A 20,163-nucleotide genomic window follows, 5' to 3' on the forward strand; every position below is an offset into this window, starting at 1 on the left:
CTCAGTCGTGTCCGACTCTCCGCGACCCCATGAATCACAGCATGCCAGGCCTCCCTGTCCATCACCAACCCCCAGAGTTCACTCAAACTCATGTCCATCGAGTTGGTGATGCCATCCGGCTATCTCATTCTCCGTCGTCCCTGTCTCCTCCCACTCCCAAGCCCTCCCAGCATCAGACTCTTTTCCAGTGAGTCAACTCGTCGCATGAGGTGGCCAAAGTATTGGACCGATACAGTATACTAACGCATATATATGGAATTTAGAAAGATGGTAACGATAACCCTTTATGTGAGACAGCAAGAGACACACATGTGTAGAACAGTCTTTTGGACTCTGTGGGAGAGGTGAGGGTGGGATGATTTGGGAGAATGGCATTGAAACATATATATTATCATATGTGAAACGAAGCACCAGTCCAGGTTCGACGCATGATACAGGGTGCTCAGGGCTGGTGCACAGGGATGACCCGGAGGGAGGATAAAGGGAGGAGGGAGCTGGGAGGTGGGTTCAAGAAGGGGAACCCATGCACACCCAGGGCGGATTCATGTCAATGTATAGCAAAACCAATATTGTAAAGTAATTAGCCTCCAATAAAAAAAAAAAGATTTGCTTATGGGGGGGCAGGCACTTGGCTTTAGGGACTTTACACTCTCAAACAGTGAAGCCACCCCAAGAAGCTTTGGGGCTGTACCTTTCTGAATTTTGAGTGCCTTTCCTAAGTCTGTTTTTTTTTCAGGGGGGCGGGGGGAAGTTTTTCTATAAATTTCCTTTGCTTGCTTTGCTTGCCCCCTTCTGGCAGAATGGGGAAGAGCTCAATGATGTCACACCCCTGCAACCACTGAAACTGCTAAAAGCTATTAATAGGTAAAAGAATCCAACTTTCAAAAACCTTTAGCCCTGAATTCAAGTGAATTCACATAAAAGCGAAGTCTAAATGTAAAATCTCTACATATAGATTTTTATTTTTATCTGTTACATGGATATTGATAGATGAAATAATATGAAAGTGGACAACTCATTTTAAGTTGAAAAAATGTTGAGACTATTTTGTTCTTCTAAATGGTAATAGTAAATTTCCTATAAACCTCATTTTACCGTTTTGACACAACAAAATGTTTACCATATATAATTTTAATTAAAAAAATGTTTTCCTAGGGAATTCCCTGGCAGTCCAGTGGTTAGGCCTCAGTACTTTCACTGTGTGACCAGGGTTTAGGTCAGGGAACTAACATCCTGGAAGCCAAATGGTGCAGTGCCAGGAAAAAAATTTAAAATAACAAAAAAAGATTTTCTGTTAACCTCAGCTAATCACTATAGCCTTCAAATTACACAACATATGTAGATCCCCAGATTGGTATTTGAAAGTGTTTGTATAGAAGCTGCATGAATGTTTTTGTGTACTTATTTCAAATACAATGAAAAAACTAAATACTTTGGTTTTTATATTTAATACAGTAAATTCTCACATTTTATTTTAGAAAGTATTGAAAATACTCTAACAAGTTTACATACAAGTAGATAAAGACAAAATTTAAAAACCACAATATTTTAAAACATCGCAGATATACTGCATGTTTGTATACTTATGTTCTGGCTGAAATGTTGGCAAGAGATTTTATTACATTAAATCATCATTTTAGTACATAAGGCATTTTATCTCTAAAAAATGAAAAGTGGCTGGAATCTTTGGAATTCTTTTCCCCCACTAACTCAACAAAGCCCAGTTTTGTTGTAGTTTAGAATAATGACACACATCTTGAGCTACTCAAGCATATCACAATCTAATTGGTTATTTGCCTATCATACAAGACTTGTGCACCTTAAAGACAAATAGCAGGAGAAACAGACTGCAGCAAATCTGTTAAGAAAATACAGTTTGTATTAAAAACTAGGGCTACTTTTAGCTATTATTGAATGGATATGTATGAAAATCTTTTTTCAATATCTAAAATAACATTACTGAAAGCAGGAAGGCTTCCCTGGTGGCTCAGTGGGTAAAGAAACCACCTGCAATGCACGAGATCCAGGTTTGATCCCTGGGTCGGGAAGATCCCCTGGAGAAAGGAATGGCAACCTGCTCCAGTATTCTTGCCTGGAGAATCCCATGGACAGAGGAGTGTGGTAGCCTATAGTAGCCCGTGGGGTCGCAGAGAGTTGGACACTAATGAATGACTAACACATTTACTTTCACTTTCAAAAGCAGGCAATTAGAGGAGATATCTGTGTAAGAAAACAAAAACAGGAAAAATTTTTCCAAAACTAGCACAAGAGTGATTTAATTAAAATTTATTCTATATTTAAGATTAAACTAGAATGACTTCATGGATTGCAATCAAGACTACCAAATATGTACTTCAACAAAACTATTACAATCAGAACACATTTAAGACTACATATAATTAAGATGCCATTCTTCACTTGAATTTCTCTCAGACCTTCAGATTGCATTATTTTTATTGCTCCCCATCACATTTAGCACAAAATTGTCTCTTTTTAGTAAACGAATTATGTGCCCATCAATAGACAAATGGATAAACATGTGGTGTATATATACAATGAATATATGTTACCCAGCCCTGAAAAAGAATGAAATTTTACCATTTGCAATCAAAAGAATGGAACTAGAGTGTATTATGCTAAGTCAGACAAAAGAAGACAGATACTGCACAAAGAACTTAAAAAACAACAAGTGAATCTAAAAAAAAAAACCAGAAACAGATTCATAGATGATAAAACTGGTTGTTGTGAGGGAAAAGGGGTGGGGAAATGAGTGAAATAGGTGATAAAGATTAAGAGGTACAAACTTCTAGTTAAAAACAAGTCATGGGCATGTAACGTACAACATAGGAAATATAGTCACTATTGTAATAACTCTGGTTACAGATAGTGACTACAGTTATTATGGTGATAATTTTGTAATGTATAAAAATACTGCATCACTATGTTGTACATCTGAAGCTAATACTATAAGTCAATTATATTTCAGTTTAAAAAAATGACACAGGCCATAGCATTAAGAAATGTTTTAAACAATTAAAAAAGAAAGAATTTTATAGATTCAGCTATTTTAAGTGACCACAGGGGTTTAGGATATACAGTTGGATGAATTTGGCAATAATTTATCTCAGATACAAATAAACTTATTATATGCTTTAAATAAGAAATAAAACTGAGTAATAACTTTATGGAATGTCTAGGCAATATAAAAATCACTGGGAGAAAGCTAAAGATGGAAAAAGGCAGAATTTAAAACATAAAGATAGGCAATGGAATAGAAAGAAAAAATCTAGTAATTGACTAAGATCAATGAATATATAACTTATGATGATAAGAGTATATATATTTACTGGAGAAAGGACATTAGATAGTGATTCATCAAGGAAAAAGAAATCTACCTCATACTCTATACAAAAATTAATTCTGCAGTTTTAGACAAAAACATAACATAAAAATATAAATAAAAAATTAAGCTTCTAGAAAAGTGAAGAATATCTTCGTGATCTTGGGGTGGCCAAACATTTCTAAAAGAACACCAAAAAAGAATAATTATAAAATAAAACATTCATAAATTTAATTAAAATTAGGAACTCCTTTTATTAAAAAAGAATAATAAAAAAACACCATTAATAGAGTGAAAAGGCAAAACCCAGGCAAACCCACAAGGATTAAAATGTGGAATATATAAATAATTCCAACAAATCAATATGAAAAAGACAGATAACTAAAGAGAAAAACAGGTACAGAGTTGCCAGATGATAGAATATGTGTGTACTCAGCTTTAGTAGATATGCCAAACAGTTTCTTTTTGAGACTTGAACAGGTCCTTCACAAAAGTGAACAGCCACATGGTGCTAAGCACCTAAGAATTTACTCAACCTCATTAGTCAGGAGGGAAATACGTAACAATCAGAACAACCAATTTTGAAAACTGGCCATATCTACAGAGCTGAATATATATGCATACTCTATAAAAACTGCACTCCTGAATTATATACCCAATAGATGCATATATAGAAGTGCACCAAAACACATTAAAAAGTATTTGTAGCAACAAAATTTTTATAATTTTCCGAAGCTGAAAACAACACAAATGTCTGTTAGTAGCAGAACAGACAAACTGTGACATATTCACACAATACAAAACTCTAGCAATGAAAAATGAATAAAGGAACTGCTGCACATAGTGAACAAATCTTACATGCCCAGAGGGAAGCTTCTCAGTGGCTAGTCCTATTCTACTGCTTGAAGGTGGTCACACTCATAGGAGTGTGAACTTTATGATGATGAGTATACTTTCTGCACCCTCTGAATACATGTATACTTCAATGAAGGTGTTCCAAAGCAACTCCTTCCCAAAAGAAGTCTTTACAAATGATTTCAGTGCCATATTATACAAGTCATAAAGTGTATAACATATTTTTTTCAGTTAAACTTTATTTCATTTTAAATTTTATTAAGAAAATGACATGCTATAGAGGTGTTTGTTTCTTGTGAATATCAAAGGTCCACTGGATTCACAATTGTTTTTTACCAAATATATGAGGAAAATGTGAAATTCTAAGACTTTAGCTTTGAAAATTTTTTGACATGAAATTATAGTAGTATATTCTCTTCCACAATGATCCTCCTTCTATTCATATATGATTACTTTATCTCACCTTAGTCTTGTAATTTCTTCCCTCAATCCACGATGTCAAAATTCGAACTTGGTACTTATGGACAGGACCTCTGCTGCATTGCAGGATGGGAAGAAACCAGTTCCCCTTATCCAACTGCACCTTTGTTTGGAGTTTTCCTGGATCCCAGTAGGCAATAATGATAAGGCTGAGAAGTATGCATAGGGCTGACTCAAGATAAGTATTTAGAACTGCACAGCCATGTTGCCGCAGAAGGTGCTCCCTATTTTTTAATCAAGAGATTAAACCCCATTCACAGCATGACTTAAAGATAAGATTGAGCTGGCAGGAAGGTGGATATTAAGTCTAATTTTCTAAAAATGAGGAATGAAAAACCAAAACAAATAAGCACTGTAAAATTGTTTTTGTTTTTTTAATGGCAGGTCAAATATCCTGAAACATACATATAGTTTGATAGTCTTCTAATCCCAGTTGAGTTCAAATATTAAAGTAACACACACAAGCTAAGAGAATTCAATATTGTTCCAAGGCACTTACTGAATCTCCATGACTAGATGAAAACAAAGACAATTAGGATGGACAATTAGACAGTATATAATATAAAAATAACTTTTTGCTTACAATTTACAAAATGTATTATTATTACAATCTTTGATCTCTGATAACCTGTAAAGCTGGCTGCATGAATCCAGCAATTTTAAAAATCAGAAACTATTTTCTAAAACTTCAGGGCAAATAATTTACAAATAAGGTACACAAAGATTTAGACCATGCAGAAATTTCTTACATCTTCTGTTAATAATATTTTATGACTGCAACTTTATCAAATTATATACCTACTTGCCCTTTACATATACAAAATAATGCATACATGATAAAACATTAGCAAAAAAGAGTAGTCCTTAAACTCGATTTATCATAAAAAGTATTACTATATTAACATGTCTACAAGCAGCGTGTAACAGGGTTAAGAGACATTAAGGCAATAATACTTGAAGTTACAAAATAAACCAAATGTAATACTTTTCCTAAGTGTAATATAAGGCAGGTAGATGGTCCCAGCAAAAAAAAAGAAAAAGAAAAAATCACTAAGGTAACAATCTACACTGCTGTTAGTCCCACGTTTTTAAGATGGAATACTATAAATCTGGCTTTCAGTGGCACTTGAATTTTCCAGTATAATTTAAAGTGTCTTTTAGTTCCCTGAATCATGTCCATTCTGAAGGTGGATCTCTTGGTCCTTTGGGTTTTCCACAGCGATTACCAAAACCTATAATCAAAATACCACAATAGTTGGCTAGTGTTCAGAAATACTTTTATACTATTAAACCATATCTGTATACATTCTTCTTTTCTGGAACAAATAAATTTCCATATGGGAATTTATCATTTAAACAAATATCTACAAACATAAACCAACTCTTAATTTCTTCTGTATAGTTGAGAAAATAACTGCTTCTTTTATAAAAATAAAATCAATTCTATAAAAATGTAAGAAAAACATTTAGGATATTTTAGTCTTTTCAACACAAAAGTAAGATTTGTTTACATACTGCATTTTATATTTTAGTTTTTAATCTCAGTATGAAACAGGATAAATTTATTTTACAATTAATTCCAAGCAACTTTGATGGTACATGTTTTATTCTTACCAAGTGTTGTCTAAAAACCTGAAGAAATCATAGCAAAAAAGTTTGATAAACCTTGCCTTAGTGCAATTCTGGAGTGATGGCAAATAACTGTTTTTCATTCTTGCCAGCATTAACTACACAATTATAGTTCAAAAATTATTTTGTAAACAAATTACCAATCTCTGTGGCTTCTGCTGGACTTTCTGACAGTTGATCTTTCTTATTACTAAAAGGAGGTGGACAGTCTGTACAGGTCTCTGTATGAATACCTCGTGCTGGATGATCTAAAATGCAAACCAAAGCCATTATTAATCACATTTATTTATAGTATAATATGTGAAAAATTCCTCTAATTGCTTTTAATGTGGGCAAATAGTTAAAAGAGCAGTTTTCTCTTAAGCATCATAATTTTAGAGGCCCAGGCAAACGCAAGGTTACCCTGAACACAGGAAACCACATTAGGTGTGCTTACAGGCACCTAGAAATCTGTAGCGAGTACTTCTGCTATGTGAGACTTCTCCTTACACTCTTACTTTAACTTCAACTGAAATGCTTTTCTGTGGAAATCAATAGCAAGTTAAGTTTATATATATATATAGTTTACATATAGTTTATTAATGGAGTTAATATTTGCACCTAAAAAAGTAGTAATTCTTTTAAGGTTTAGCACTGCTTAAATTGTAGTTTACTTATTTAACTGCCAGTGCTTAAGACTAGTAACAAAAGAAATCAACTACTATGATTCAGTCATTCTTTCACCACTCACCACCTTCATCGTATCCCCTATACCCCTGGTAAGGAACTTTACTGGAAACTTGGAATACAAGTCAAATGACAGACTATCCTTGTCATCAGGTAACTCATAGTCTAGAAAGAGGCTAACAAACTTTTTCTGTATATGGCTAGACAATAAATATTTTAGGCTTTGTAAGCCACATATGGTCTCTGTCCCATATTGTTCATTGATTTTTGTTTTTATTTTCTAAAGTTATTTTTGGTTTAAAAAATAATAAAATTTATTTTATATTTTAATTTTACTGGAGTATAGTTGATTTACAACGTTGCGTTTCTTTGTTTTTATGTTTAAACAACTCTTTAAAATGTAAAAACCATTTATTCACTCAAGGGCAGAGTAAGAAAACAAGCCAAGAACAGAATTAGGCCTACGGGATATAGTTTGCCAACCCTTGGTCTGGTAGGAGAAACAGACAAGAACATTAATTATTATAGCAGTGTGTAAGTATAGGGACAGAGAAGAGAGGCATGTAGATGAAACTAGTGGTGGTGATATATTCATGGTTGCCTTCTATGAGGAAATGATGATTTAGATTAAAAGCCTCGATTTTCTGAATGAAGAAAAGGTTAGATGAAGTAAGAGTTAGTGGGATTCATGATTTTAGAAAAAAATAAATGCTGAGGGCTCACTTGTGGATCAATCCCAGAACTGTATGCTCAATCTATAAAACTGAACAATGTTCCCCAGCAGTATTGAGTAATCTTGAGGGATAAAATAAGATGGCATGGGAATCAGGGATAAGAAAGTTAAGGATAACTATGTGTGTGATTAAAGTGATGGATGATGGTATCTAGACTGAATAGAGGAGAAAGAGAAATCAGAAAGGAGTTAACAGATACAAAGAAAACCCAGGGATCTAGCGGTAGTAATATAATACAGATAATAATAACAGCACTGCTACTATATCAATGCCCACCATGTGCTAGGCATTGTGTATATGTGATTTAATTTAATTAAACCTTCATAACAATCATAACCTTCTCTAGAGTAGGTTATGATTAGCTGCATTTCACAGAGAAGAAAATTGAGGCCTAGAAAGATTAGGTCACTTCCCAAAACCACGTCGTAAGTAAAATGGCAAAAATAAGATCCTAATCTTGGTAGGCTTGACCCTAAAACTTTTGTTGCCTCAGAAAAGTAAGTAGAGAGTAATAAAGAGTTTATGTGATGGAATGAGCCCCATTAGGTACAGATTCAGGGTGACAGCAGCTGAGGCAGAAGAGAGGTTAGGGCAGAGATGATAGATAAACTGAGGGAATCGTACAGGCTAGGATGATTAGTGAGCCACTCACATGGTTACTCCTTTAAAGGAATGAACAATAACTTGACCACTATGATAGTAAAAGTAATGCAATGGAAAAATTGTCTAACTTGGCATTATAACACTGGGTTGAGCTAACATAATCTTACAGGCCTTCACAAATGTGAAAGTCCTAAAAAGAAAATTTCCAAAACAACCCAGTTCAATCATCTAGGTTAATTTTGGGCATTTATTCAAATCACTATCACATCTAGATTCTAGGTGTTTTTATAAATAACAGAAATAAAATATAAGAAAATATTCTAAAAATGATTTCCTTCCTATCAGCCATTAATGACTGATGATAAATGCTGTTATGCTCCTGACCTGGTATAATAATAAATTTAAAAGAATTACACTACATAATTCAGGTTTCAGAAAAGTCATCCTACATATTTTTTCACATGGAGAAATAACCAAATAACAACAAAAACACCAAAAACAAACAAACAAATAACCAAATGTGTACACCATGAGACATGCTATTTTATGTAACTTAATCTGTATAATCTATAGCAGAAAAGAACACAATCCAACTTACCACATGTTTCACTTCCAGAGGTTATCAAGCCCTATAAGGAAGACATTCAAAAACTATTATAGTATATCCCTTTCATGCACAAAGTATAGAAAATGTGGGGTTGTGAGTATATATCCCAATAAATCAAGATCTATCAAGACTCTCGGTGTCAAAGGAAAAGAAAACAATTGTGTTTACAATTAAGAGTTAAAAATTTTTAATGTGTTTTTATATTGGGAATAAAAAGACAGGGAAATTCATTATTCCTTCTGGATGAAAACTGAACTTGCAGCATTTACTGATGAGATAGTACGCATACAAGTGCATTTTGCCAAGCCTCTACTGTATTCATCAAACTATATTACTGACTGTAAGACATATCTTTATTATTATGTTACCAATACTTTATGCACCAATTAAAGTATATCACAATTTTTTTTAACCAATTTTAAGATAAATTCCACTTTCGGAGATATTCAACTATGAGGAAAATATGCAAAATGTTAATGTTGATAAAAATAGCATTCCCATTGCTAAAATATTGAGCTACCAAAACATTTCCTGAATGTGAAAGGAAACCTCACATAACCAGAAGAAACAAAGGGAGAGACTATATACCTGATTTTATAACAGAAAGAACAAAATCTAGGATGTACTATGACCCTGAAAATAGTAACTCCTGTTCCATTCATACCTCCAAAATGGTTTGGAACAAGGCATAATTTACAAATTTCAAAAGCAGCTTGGAAAATAATACTCTGAAGTGATGCTCATGACGTTCTTTAAAAAAATTTTTGATCTGACATTTTATATAGGCTTTTTATCTGAAATCATAGCATAAGATACAATTATCAAAAATTATATTTAATAGTCTTAAGGTAACAGTAAACAACTGTTAAGATCAATTAATAAAAGAACAAAAATACTGAGCTATAGCTGTTCTAATCCCCAAAAGACTCACTTCAGGTTTTTTATGTTCAGACTGTTCCTGATTTTGAAGTTCACTCCACTCAGCTCTTACAGATGTATCTGAGAAAAACAAAATCTTACAATTAAAATTAACATCTTTAATTCTTGAAATTTCTTGCATTCAGGTAATATTTAAAAACAGATACTATAGATATTTAGAAATTATCACTTCCACTAAATCTTTTCCCAGTTTTTATTAAATGAAGAATATCCCTTCAAGTTTTTCTTCCTTAAAATTGAAAAATTCCATTATCAGAGTTTATATAAGCACATTGTAATCTACAGGTATGACAGATTTATTTATTATTAGTGAAGTTTACAGCTTCACTATTTTTTTAAAATTCTTAAAATCAGTTAAAATTAATAAAATATTGGTAAAATGCAACGGATAAGACTGGTAGTGAGCACCTCCACTGAGCACAAGACATTGTAAATATAGTAAAGTTGTTTCTGTACTCTTTTTCAGGATGAGGAGAAATATGTATGTGATCCCTTTCTCCCACTTTTATGTATGTGATCACTTTCTCCCACTTTTCATTGATGTTCTTATGGACTTAAGTTTCACTCAACATCACCCGAGTGACGCTGCCAACAACAGAATTTAAATGTATTTCTTTTCATATGTAAGTGCTATTTTTAATGAATGAAAAGACAAATCATATACTGTTATAATTATATTTAAGTGAATTATAGTATTTGACATAAATGCAGCCATTTTATTAGCAGTCTTAGCAAATAAAAACACCTTTAAGGTATTTTTAATACAAATTAAAGTATAAATTCAAACCTGTTTTTGGATTTAATTATGCAGCTCAAGAGCAATAGATTATAATTAGCCATGTTTTTCTGGGCTTATTATTAGAGTATAAAATATGTAAAATCAGAAGATACACTCACTGTGTTCATTTGCTAGTACAAATGATTCAGGAGTTCTTTCAGGTAGGGGAGGAGGCGAATCTTCACTAACATCAACATCTATATTAAATACATAAAATTTAGACAAATTATAAACTTGTTAGAAATGTTAACTCATTTAAAAATGAACCTGTTATCTAAACAAAATGAGAGCTTTGTTGGCATTCTTAAAGATCACTGTCACAAGTATCTAAGAGAACCAGTCTTTAAAAGTGTAAAAACTAAACAAGATATCCTTATCACTAAACTTATTATCACAAAGAATTAGGATGCTTACTGAGCAAAAAAACCTCCATCATTGTTGCACAGAGGAAATGTCAGTGATTCTCCTGACACCCTCCAGGCATCAACCACACTGTCCTCTTGAGTTTGACGGCATCTCCAACAGAGAAGCCAGCAAGCAAGTGCCTTTTCTACTGGGCTTGCTGATGATCCTTTGAGTCCACAAAAGGAAGCTTTGTCATTTGAAGTCAGTGTTTCCCAAACTATAATCAACTGCTTAACTCCTTTTATGAGTTTTGCCATACTGTGGACCATATAAATATATATTTAAATCCCACTCACTTCCAACTTAATGATGTACTTCAGTCATGTTTTAAATAAATATTCATGACTAAAATAGATTGATAGTGCTAGTTATTCTTCTAATACACAAAATATAACCATTACAATTTTAGGGCAAGAGAGGGGACTTCTGTATACCTATGGCTGATCCATGTTGATGTATGGTAGAAACTAACGTAATATTGATAACCAATTATCCTCCAAATAAAAATAACTTTTTAAAAGGGTCCAGTAAAATGATTCACATGAAAAAAAATTTTTTTGCAATGTTCATTTATTTAGTGCCTAAAATCTTGTGAACAGTGCCATATGACCATATGTTGAGAATACTGACTGAAGCCATATTATAAAAGCTTTTCATCAGCAAAAACAAAACTAGCTGTTGGAAAAGATAAGTCTCATTAAGTAAGTCTCATCAGTTAGCCTTATGATGCACACGAAGACTATTAGATCCTTTGACGTTTCACACTGGAGGTAGATAAAGAAAATATGAAGATACATTTCTGTGTATCCATAACCCTTAAAAATATTAACTGTGCTATGATACTTTGCTGTTTTACATTTGACAGGACATGCATTAAAGAGAGAGTGAAAATCAAGAAAAGCCTTTTCAACATGCATGAGGCCAGGTATGATTACTCTGGTCCTTCCTACATTTAACTGAAGCTAAAGAAAATACAGCCCCCTGGATTCTCCTGAGAAAGAGTTCCAGTCCAGTACTTTATATATATAACATCAGTACTGTAACTCTTTCTTGCATATAAAGTTAAGCAAGTAAAAGAATTTTCCACCTTGCCTGGCAGTAACAGTCTGAGTATTAATCCTATTTTCCCGTGCCCTTTGTTACTAACAGCTCACAGTGAAGAGATGGGTACTGGAAGGAAGGAATGCATAATCTTGGCATTGTGGCATCATTTCATAATTAAGTGAACAAATCAGGAAGTAGTCTGGTTGTTTACATCAAGTATCAAGTATCTTTTGGAAACTCTATACCTCTTCTGTTGTAACAGTCCTCAATTTTAAGACTTTATTTTCTAACTGTATACTTGGCTTCTCAATTGCATGTTTTTCCCTGGATCTTTGAATTGCTTTTTCTGTGTAATAAAATTGTTTCAGATGTTAGCTAACCATAGATGCACATTTTCATAGGCTTTTGTAAATAATACACTTTATGGGAGCCTAGTGTAGCCATCAGAGAAGGCAATGGCAAGCCACTCCAGTACTATTGCCTAGAAAATCCCATGGATGGAGGAGCCTGGTAGGCTGCAGTCCGTGGGGTCGCTAAGGGTCGGACACGACTGAGCGACTTCACTTTCACTTTTCACTTTCCACTTTCACACATTGGAGAAGGAAATGGCAACCCACTCCAGTGTTCTTGCCTGGAGAATCCCAGGGACGGGGGAGCCTGGTGGGCTTCCGTCTATGGGGTCACACAGAGTCGGGCACGACTGAAGTGACTTAGCAGCAGCAGCAGTGTAGCCATGTTTGAGAAAACTTTCAGGAGGCCTGAGTCAATATTAAAATCAGAATTCATAGCCAGGAATTTGTTTTCAGGCAATAACTTATGCAAAAGGTTATTTCAGGCATCAAAATTATTCCATAACAAATTTTAAAACAAACAAGCAAACAGTAATCTAATCCTGGTGCCAATGGTTCATCTACAAGGTTAAGAATGAATAACATTAAAATTTAGGACTGCCTGAGGGACTTCCCCAGCTGTCCAGTGGTTAAGAATCCACACTTCCACTGCAGGGTATATAAGTTTGAGCCCTGGTCAGGGAACTAAGATCCCAATACAGTGTGATCAAAACAAACAAAAAAAAGAACTGCCTGTAGTTATGTTGCAACACAGAATGTTTTACAGGAAAATCTTTAATGCCTAAGTCATTTAAGCATAGTTTTGATCACACTGCACTGCCTGATATGCTAAAACAAACAAAAAGACCCCGACAATTTCTTGTCTATGTATTTTCTTGTGTAGCTATAACCTGGCAGTTATTTTTCAAATCCTGAAGTTGAGGGAGGAAATATTGACAATTTTAAATTACGCCAAACTGTTATAATATTTATTATGGCAACCAGTATCTTCTAAAGATCCCTCAAATAAAATGCAGAAGAATCAAGAACTAGCTTCAGTTCAGTTCAGTCGCTCAGTCGTGTCCAACTCTTTGTGACCCCATGAATCACAGCACGCCAGGCCTCCCTGTCCATCACCAACTCCCAGAGTTCACTCAAACTCATCTCCATCAAGTCGGTGATGCCATCCAGCCATCTCATTCTCTGTCGTCCCCTTCTCCTCCTGCCCCCAGTCCCTCCCAGCATCAGAGTCTTTTCCAGTGAGTCAACTCTTCACATGAGGTGGCCAAATTATTGGAGTTTCAGCCTCAGCATCAGTCCTTCCAATGAACACCCAGGACTGATTTCCTTTAAAAAATTAAAAGAACTAGCTTAGTTCTTAGTAAATTTAAGAAACTAGCTTAGACTCTCATCTACTCTATCAGATACATCCCCAAAATAAAGAAAATGATAAATAAAGAATGTCTGAGATGAGGAAAACAGGTACCACAGTATGGGTGAACTTATCAGGTCAGATTTAGAAAAAGTCATCTTTCATGTTCACAGTACTAATTTTGCCTGCACATAATAAATAGTCTGTATGTGTCACTACCAAAGTTCATGGACAAGTAAAAGACCATTGATAATCTATCAGTAAACAGCTTTTGTGTTTATATATTTGCTTTCAACTTTATGGTCTATTTAAGATAACAATCATGGTAATGTTTATCAGATTAAAGAGGAGTTTCAAGACCCAATAATACATCGTGGAACTTAGGGCATGTGTTATCTTGAGATGTTTAGATTGCTTAAAGAGTCATTAATTCAACAGTAGTAGCACTGATGACTAGATATGGAAATATCCCATTTTTTACTGACTGAATTAAACTTCCCATATTCTGTTAAGCAGTTGCAATATTGCTCCTTCGTTAAACTCATTGTTGAAAGGAGCCTTTACTAAGAACAATTTTAAAAAGGTATGTTGTAGTTAAAAGATCATAAAAGATAATGAAATGGGTATCTGTTATGTTTTTGTTGTTTAGTTACTAAGTCATGTCCAACTCTTTGTGGACTCTAGCCCACCCCTCTGTCCATGGAATTTTCCAGGCAAGAATACTGGAGTGGGTTGACATTTCTTTCTCCTGAGGATCTTCCCAACCCAGGGATAGAACCCTCATTTCCTGCACTGGTAGGTGGACTCTTTACCACTGACCCAACTGGGAATCCTTTACTCTCTGTAACATACATGGGTGAAATTAAATACCCAATATGTCAGTGACACTTTAAGTAATCCTACTTTCTCTAAATTATTTCCAACTAAAATGGCAACCCACTCCAGTATCCGTGCCAGGAAAATCTCATGGACAGAGGAACCTGGTGGGCTACAGTCCGTGGGGTCACAAAGAGTTGGGCATGACTGAGTGACTAACACACATTCAATCACAGAAACTTTGACCCATTTATACTAAGAATTGTAAGACATAAGAAGAGAAAGTTTTCAGTTACAGCAATTGAAATATTTTGGAAACACAAAGTCTGGTAACGTAATGTGATCAAACTAAGGTAACAATAAAAATAGATTATTGTTTATTGTTCAGTTGCTAAGTCATGTTTGACTCTTTTGTGACCCCAAGCTAGAGCCCACCAGGCTCCTCTGTCCATGGGATTTCCCAGGCAAGAATACTAGAGTGGGTTGCTATTTCCTTCTCCAAGAGATCTCCCTGACCCAAGGATTGAACCCATGTCTCCTGAACTGACAGGACGATTCTTTAGCACTGAGCCACCAGGAAAGCCAACGGGAGAGGCTTACTTTAAAAAAAAAATTAGCATCAAAAATAACTGAATTTTGCTGTATGTTCTGGAGTAATGTGTGGAATAAAACATAATGAATTAATATAACAAAACTGCTTAGAACAGTGACTGACTGGCATAGAATAAAAATTTTTAAGTGTAGATACTATAATTATTACCTTTTTTAGCACCTGAATGTATTGTTCCCGCTATATCATGTCTAGCAATGGACATTGGTAATACTTTCCTTGTAGAAATGCTACTAGTGGCAGCAGAAACAGTGGCACTTGCTGTTGAAATACTGGTTTTATTCTTGGTCACAGCACCATCAGAGTTCCTTTCATCTGAGTCAGAGTCATCAGAGTGAAGAGGATTAGTAAAACTGAGGGGTGCTCTGAATAGAGGGGAACTGTCATGATGATCTGCAAGATCATGCGTTTCAACTTGTATTGTGGGGCTTGGTGTTGAACTCACAGTTTTCATTGTTTGACAGTGGATATCTGAGGATTTGCCTTCAGATGAATCAGGCATGGGTAGAGTGTTCTCAGGTCCATGAAATGACCACGTTAAATGTCCTTTTCCATCAAGAGGTAAGTGGTCTGGCCTTGCAGGTGTGTCTGAATTCTTCTGTGATGCTTCTGGTAGAATAATCGGATCTTTATTTGACTGTGTTGCATTGCAGTCCACACAAGAATTCTGGGAAATCTCATCAACTTTTAGATCTCTTGAACTTAATTCCTGTGACTTAGAGATTTTATCAACTGTACACGGTGAAGCCGAAGCAGATTTAATTTTAATTGCGTGTCCCCTATTTAAGAGTGTGTTCCCATCAAAACTTCTTGGTCCTTCTTGAAGAGGAACCTTCTTAATCTCAAAACTTAAATTTCGCTCCAGTTTTTTATCTATCTGTTCAATAGTTGATTCATTTTTCCCTGTAAGTTCTGTTGATTTATTATAGTTTCTGTTGAGGTCTGTTGAAGGTTGTTCTGATGAAACCATGTGCAACACTGGCTTTGGATGGTATCTGTCATTGTCCTGCCACACAGTAGTGACTGTCGGAAAAGCTGAAGGGGGAGAAGGTGTCAAGATGGGGGGCACTGGGTGAGGTTCTGGAGGCTGCAGTATTTCTTCCTTAGCATCCCCTTCTACAAGGCAACTGGAAAACATGAAAAAAAAAAGGTATTATAAGAATGTTCATCCTTTTAAAAAAATAAGTTATTAGATAAGTTATGTAGCTAAGCCTCTTATATTAAAAGGCAGCAAATAAATCTGTGGTTATGAATAAAAAATTAAAATTTGCCCAACTAAGAAAATTAAGTGTTTAACAAGGTAGTAATATCGTCGAAGAATTGATGCTTTTGAACTGTGGTGTTGGAGAAGACTCTTGAGAGTCCCTTGTACTGCAGGGAGATCCAACCAGTTCATTCTAGAGGAGATCGATCCTGGGTGTTCATTGGAAGGACTGATGCTAAAGCTGAAACTGCAATACTTTGGCCACCTCATGCGATGAGTTGACTCACTGGAAAAGACTCTGATGCTGGGAAAGGTTGGGGGCGGGAGGAGACGGGGACGACAGAGAATGAGATGGCTGGATGGCATCACCGACTCTGTGGACATGAGTTTGAGTGAACTCCGGGAGTTGGTGATGGACAGGGAGGCCTGGCGTGCTGTGATTCATGGGGTCGCGGAGAGTCGGACACAACTGAGCGACTGAAATGAACTGAACTGAACTGAATACATGAACATTGTTTCAAGAAGTCAAATGATATTAAGAATTTTAATAAAAACCCAGTGGTCCTGTCCCGGCCCTCCAGTAACCCTGAAACATCAAGTTTCAACTTTTTTTTCAACTTAAAAAAAATTTATTTAATTAAAGGATAACCACTTTACAATGTTGTGATGCTTTCATACATCAACAAGAATCACCCATGGGTGTACATATGTCCCCTCCCTCTTGAATTTCCCTCCCACTTCTCACTCCATGCCACCCCCTCTAGGTTGTCACAGAGCCCCAGTTTGAGTTCCCTGAGTCATAGAGCAAATTCCCACTGGTTATCCACTTTACATACGGTAGTGCATTACATGCTATTCTCTCCATTTCTCCCTCCCTAAAGTTTCAACTTTTTAAAAACTGTTGCTTCTAAGATTTACATCCATATTTCAAAATATTATAAAATACACAAACTTATTCTGGATCTATTTCACACATACTTTACTGTCTTCCAGCTACGTAAATGTCTTCTCCATCTTCCTAAGACTACTAATGTTTGGCTAGCTTATGACTAAAGCTATCATTCATAGCAATGATAGCATCATTTCCTACTTTTTCTTACATAACTCTTGTTTTTCCCTAATAATTGCCTTGGGTTTCCTATATATTATCAGTAATTCAGTCCTTCAAATTTTCCTGCAGATTTGAACACCTCCTCTCAACTAGTCAGATACACCATCAAACATAACCATCAATACCACAGAGACATCCATCCCTCTTAGAAACCTCGAGCTTCCCACTCCAGTTTGGACCACTGGCCCCTGAGGCCACCACAGAGCAGACGATCCTGTTTCCCAGATCCCATCTTCCTTTTTCTAGGTACACACACTGGATTTAGTGGGTTATATCCTCCAATTGCTTCTTAAAAACTATAAAAAGGAAACAAATTTCCGGAGGCCTACATAATTATTATGTTTTCAAGGTTACTGACTTTTGGAAAAGGAATATAATTCTAGACTAGGTATAACTTTCCTTCAGAATTTTATATCAGAATTATGATTCCTGTTCCTTTGAATGTAAGCTGTTTTTTCTCCCTCTTGTAGCTTTCAGGTTCTCTCTCTTTAAAAAAAAAAAAAAAAAAACCTTTGATGATAATCTCATGCATGCTAAATTGCTCAGTTGTGTCTTACTCTGTAATCCCATAGACTGCAGCCCCCCAGGCTCCGCTGTCCATGGGGATTCCCCAGGTAGGAATACTGGAGTGGGTCAGCATGCCCTCCTCCTTCCCAACTCAGCGATCAAACCCAGGTTTCCTGCATTGCAGGTGGATTCTTTACCATCTGAGCCACCAGGGAAGCCCACAATCTCATGGTGTTAACTTTTAAAAATCCATCATATTACAGTTTTTAATCCATTATATTGAGAACTTTCTATATAAACATTTATGTTAACACTAGGGATTTACTTTTTTGCTAATTTATTCTCTTCCAGTCTATGGACAGGTTTAGTTTTAGTTATTGTTACTACTATTACTATGTGACATACTTCCTAGTTTGATTCTCTAATATCTTTTCTCCACATTTTCTCTTTTTGTTCATTTTCTTGGGAAATTTCCTTATCTTCGAGCCTTCCTTAGTTAAAATTAAATTTTAATTTTAAAAACTTACGCTATTATTTTTAATTTCCAAGAGTATCTTCTTTATTATGATCTGGCTCTCTGGTTCGTATTTCATGGTTGTAGTATTAAGTACTGAGAAAACAGACAGGCCCCTCCCCCACTGTGTGTTGTCTCTACTTCATCCATGTCCCCTTTTCCCCTGTTTATTTGGATATGTCTTTCATGTTAGAATCTTTTATCAAATGTCTGATAATTCCTGGCTCTGTTCATTTTAAATCTACAATTTAAATATTTATAAACCAGAATCATATGACTGACTAATACAACAAACAGAGCCTTCTTCTCCAATAACTCCAATATAATCTACAAGAGATTAACTTGCTTACTTCAGCCATACTAAAAAATGAAGAATACTGTGTTTTTTTTTAATCAGTCTTATGCTATTTGGATTTTATTTTCAGTTAACAAAATATTCTTTGTGAAACACAATGAAGTTCTGCCAACTTACTCTACTGCATGAATAAGAAAGAAGATGACCTAAGTGTGTTATACAAAATCACACACACATAAAAATTTGAGTATATATCCCCAAATAAAACCCTGACATAAGCTGAATGAACATCTTTCTGCTAACACTCATTTAGTACTTTTAAAAATTACCTATTCGTTTGTTGAAGAAAAACAGGAGTCAAAGTTTTAAAAAAGGTATATGAGAAGGGTTTAAAATTCAGAACACTCTACTCATTTTTTTTCTCCTTCAAGATTAGGAAGAGGCTACCACTATTTGTTGCTGGAGGTAGATGACCATATAAATCACAAGTATCAGTGCACACTTTGAGGACCTCTACCTTGGCTCAATCTCAAAATCCAAATGAGAAGATTTCAGTGTAGCAAAACAATGTTTCTTAATTTCCTTTAAGGTCATTATAGTATCTTTAGGACTCTAAAGAACTGATATGGGAGACAAAAAAGTTAGAGAACTGACAATCTATAGGTTTAAACTGGCTACCCTCCATGGCAAATACGAAAATGAAAATCAAACAAGAACTGCTGAGAAGTCCTAGTGGGCAGTTGACATCCTGAGCATTTAAACACTGACGCCTAAAACCATCTGTATAGGCTACCTGATCCTCCTTATAGAAGCATGCAAAGGAATTCTAGAGACTATAATATATAATAACTATTACATCTTTTCTTACTTATTGTAAGCTTTTACCTTTGTAAAGAAGGATATCATAAAGTACAGTAACTCAATGCCAAGACAATCATAGTTGCCTCACCCAACTTTAGTCAACTACTATCAAAGTTTTAAGGGGAAAAAAATTGGTGAATCCGATACAAAGAAGTTCTACTCTGAGGAAGGTCAAGCTGTTAGGCAGATCCATGCTTGGGATAAGACAAAGTAAAGTCATTCCCAACAGTATTATTACAAATCTTCCACTGCGCCTCCTTTTAATTCAGTAACTCAATCTTAACTCCACATTGTAAAGAGAAAACCAACATTTGGTGAAAACCAAGTATGTTCCATGTCCTGTATGTAGCATTTTCATATACTTCATTTCATTTACTCCTCAGGAAAATACTCAAAAAGAAACCAACAAACCAACCAAACAAACAGAAAACAAAAATCAAATAAATTAAGTGACTTAAAACTTC

The 20,163-nt window shown here is 35.1% G+C and overlaps 1 protein-coding gene and 1 long non-coding RNA gene across 3 annotated transcripts in view; one reads left to right on the top strand and one right to left on the bottom strand.

The window, feature by feature from the left end:
- LOC148778321 (uncharacterized) overlaps positions 1-14,683 on the top strand; it is a 65,445-nt gene extending 50,762 nt beyond the window's left edge. The window contains exon 3 of the long non-coding RNA XR_016036945.1: positions 10,320-14,683. This is a non-coding gene — a long non-coding RNA (uncharacterized LOC148778321). The remainder of the gene's footprint in view (positions 1-10,319) is intronic.
- Positions 5,027-20,163, bottom strand: part of PTPN12 (protein tyrosine phosphatase non-receptor type 12) — a 91,202-nt gene continuing 76,065 nt past the window's right edge. For both annotated transcript variants that reach the window (XM_055420694.2, XM_088834041.1), the window contains exons 13-18: positions 15,358-16,334; positions 10,751-10,828; positions 9,846-9,913; positions 8,906-8,936; positions 6,445-6,552; positions 5,027-5,907 (exon numbers count right to left, since the gene is read on the bottom strand). In XM_055420694.2, coding sequence (XP_055276669.1) covers positions 5,846-5,907; positions 6,445-6,552; positions 8,906-8,936; positions 9,846-9,913; positions 10,751-10,828; positions 15,358-16,334 — 1,324 coding nt within the window. In that variant the 3' untranslated portion in view covers positions 5,027-5,845. The remainder of the gene's footprint in view (positions 5,908-6,444; positions 6,553-8,905; positions 8,937-9,845; positions 9,914-10,750; positions 10,829-15,357; positions 16,335-20,163) is intronic.

This window comes from Moschus berezovskii, chromosome 3 (genome assembly GCF_049115385.1).
Source record: "Moschus berezovskii isolate FMDL1 chromosome 3, NW_MosBer_1.0, whole genome shotgun sequence".
Lineage (NCBI taxonomy): Eukaryota > Metazoa > Chordata > Mammalia > Artiodactyla > Moschidae > Moschus > Moschus berezovskii.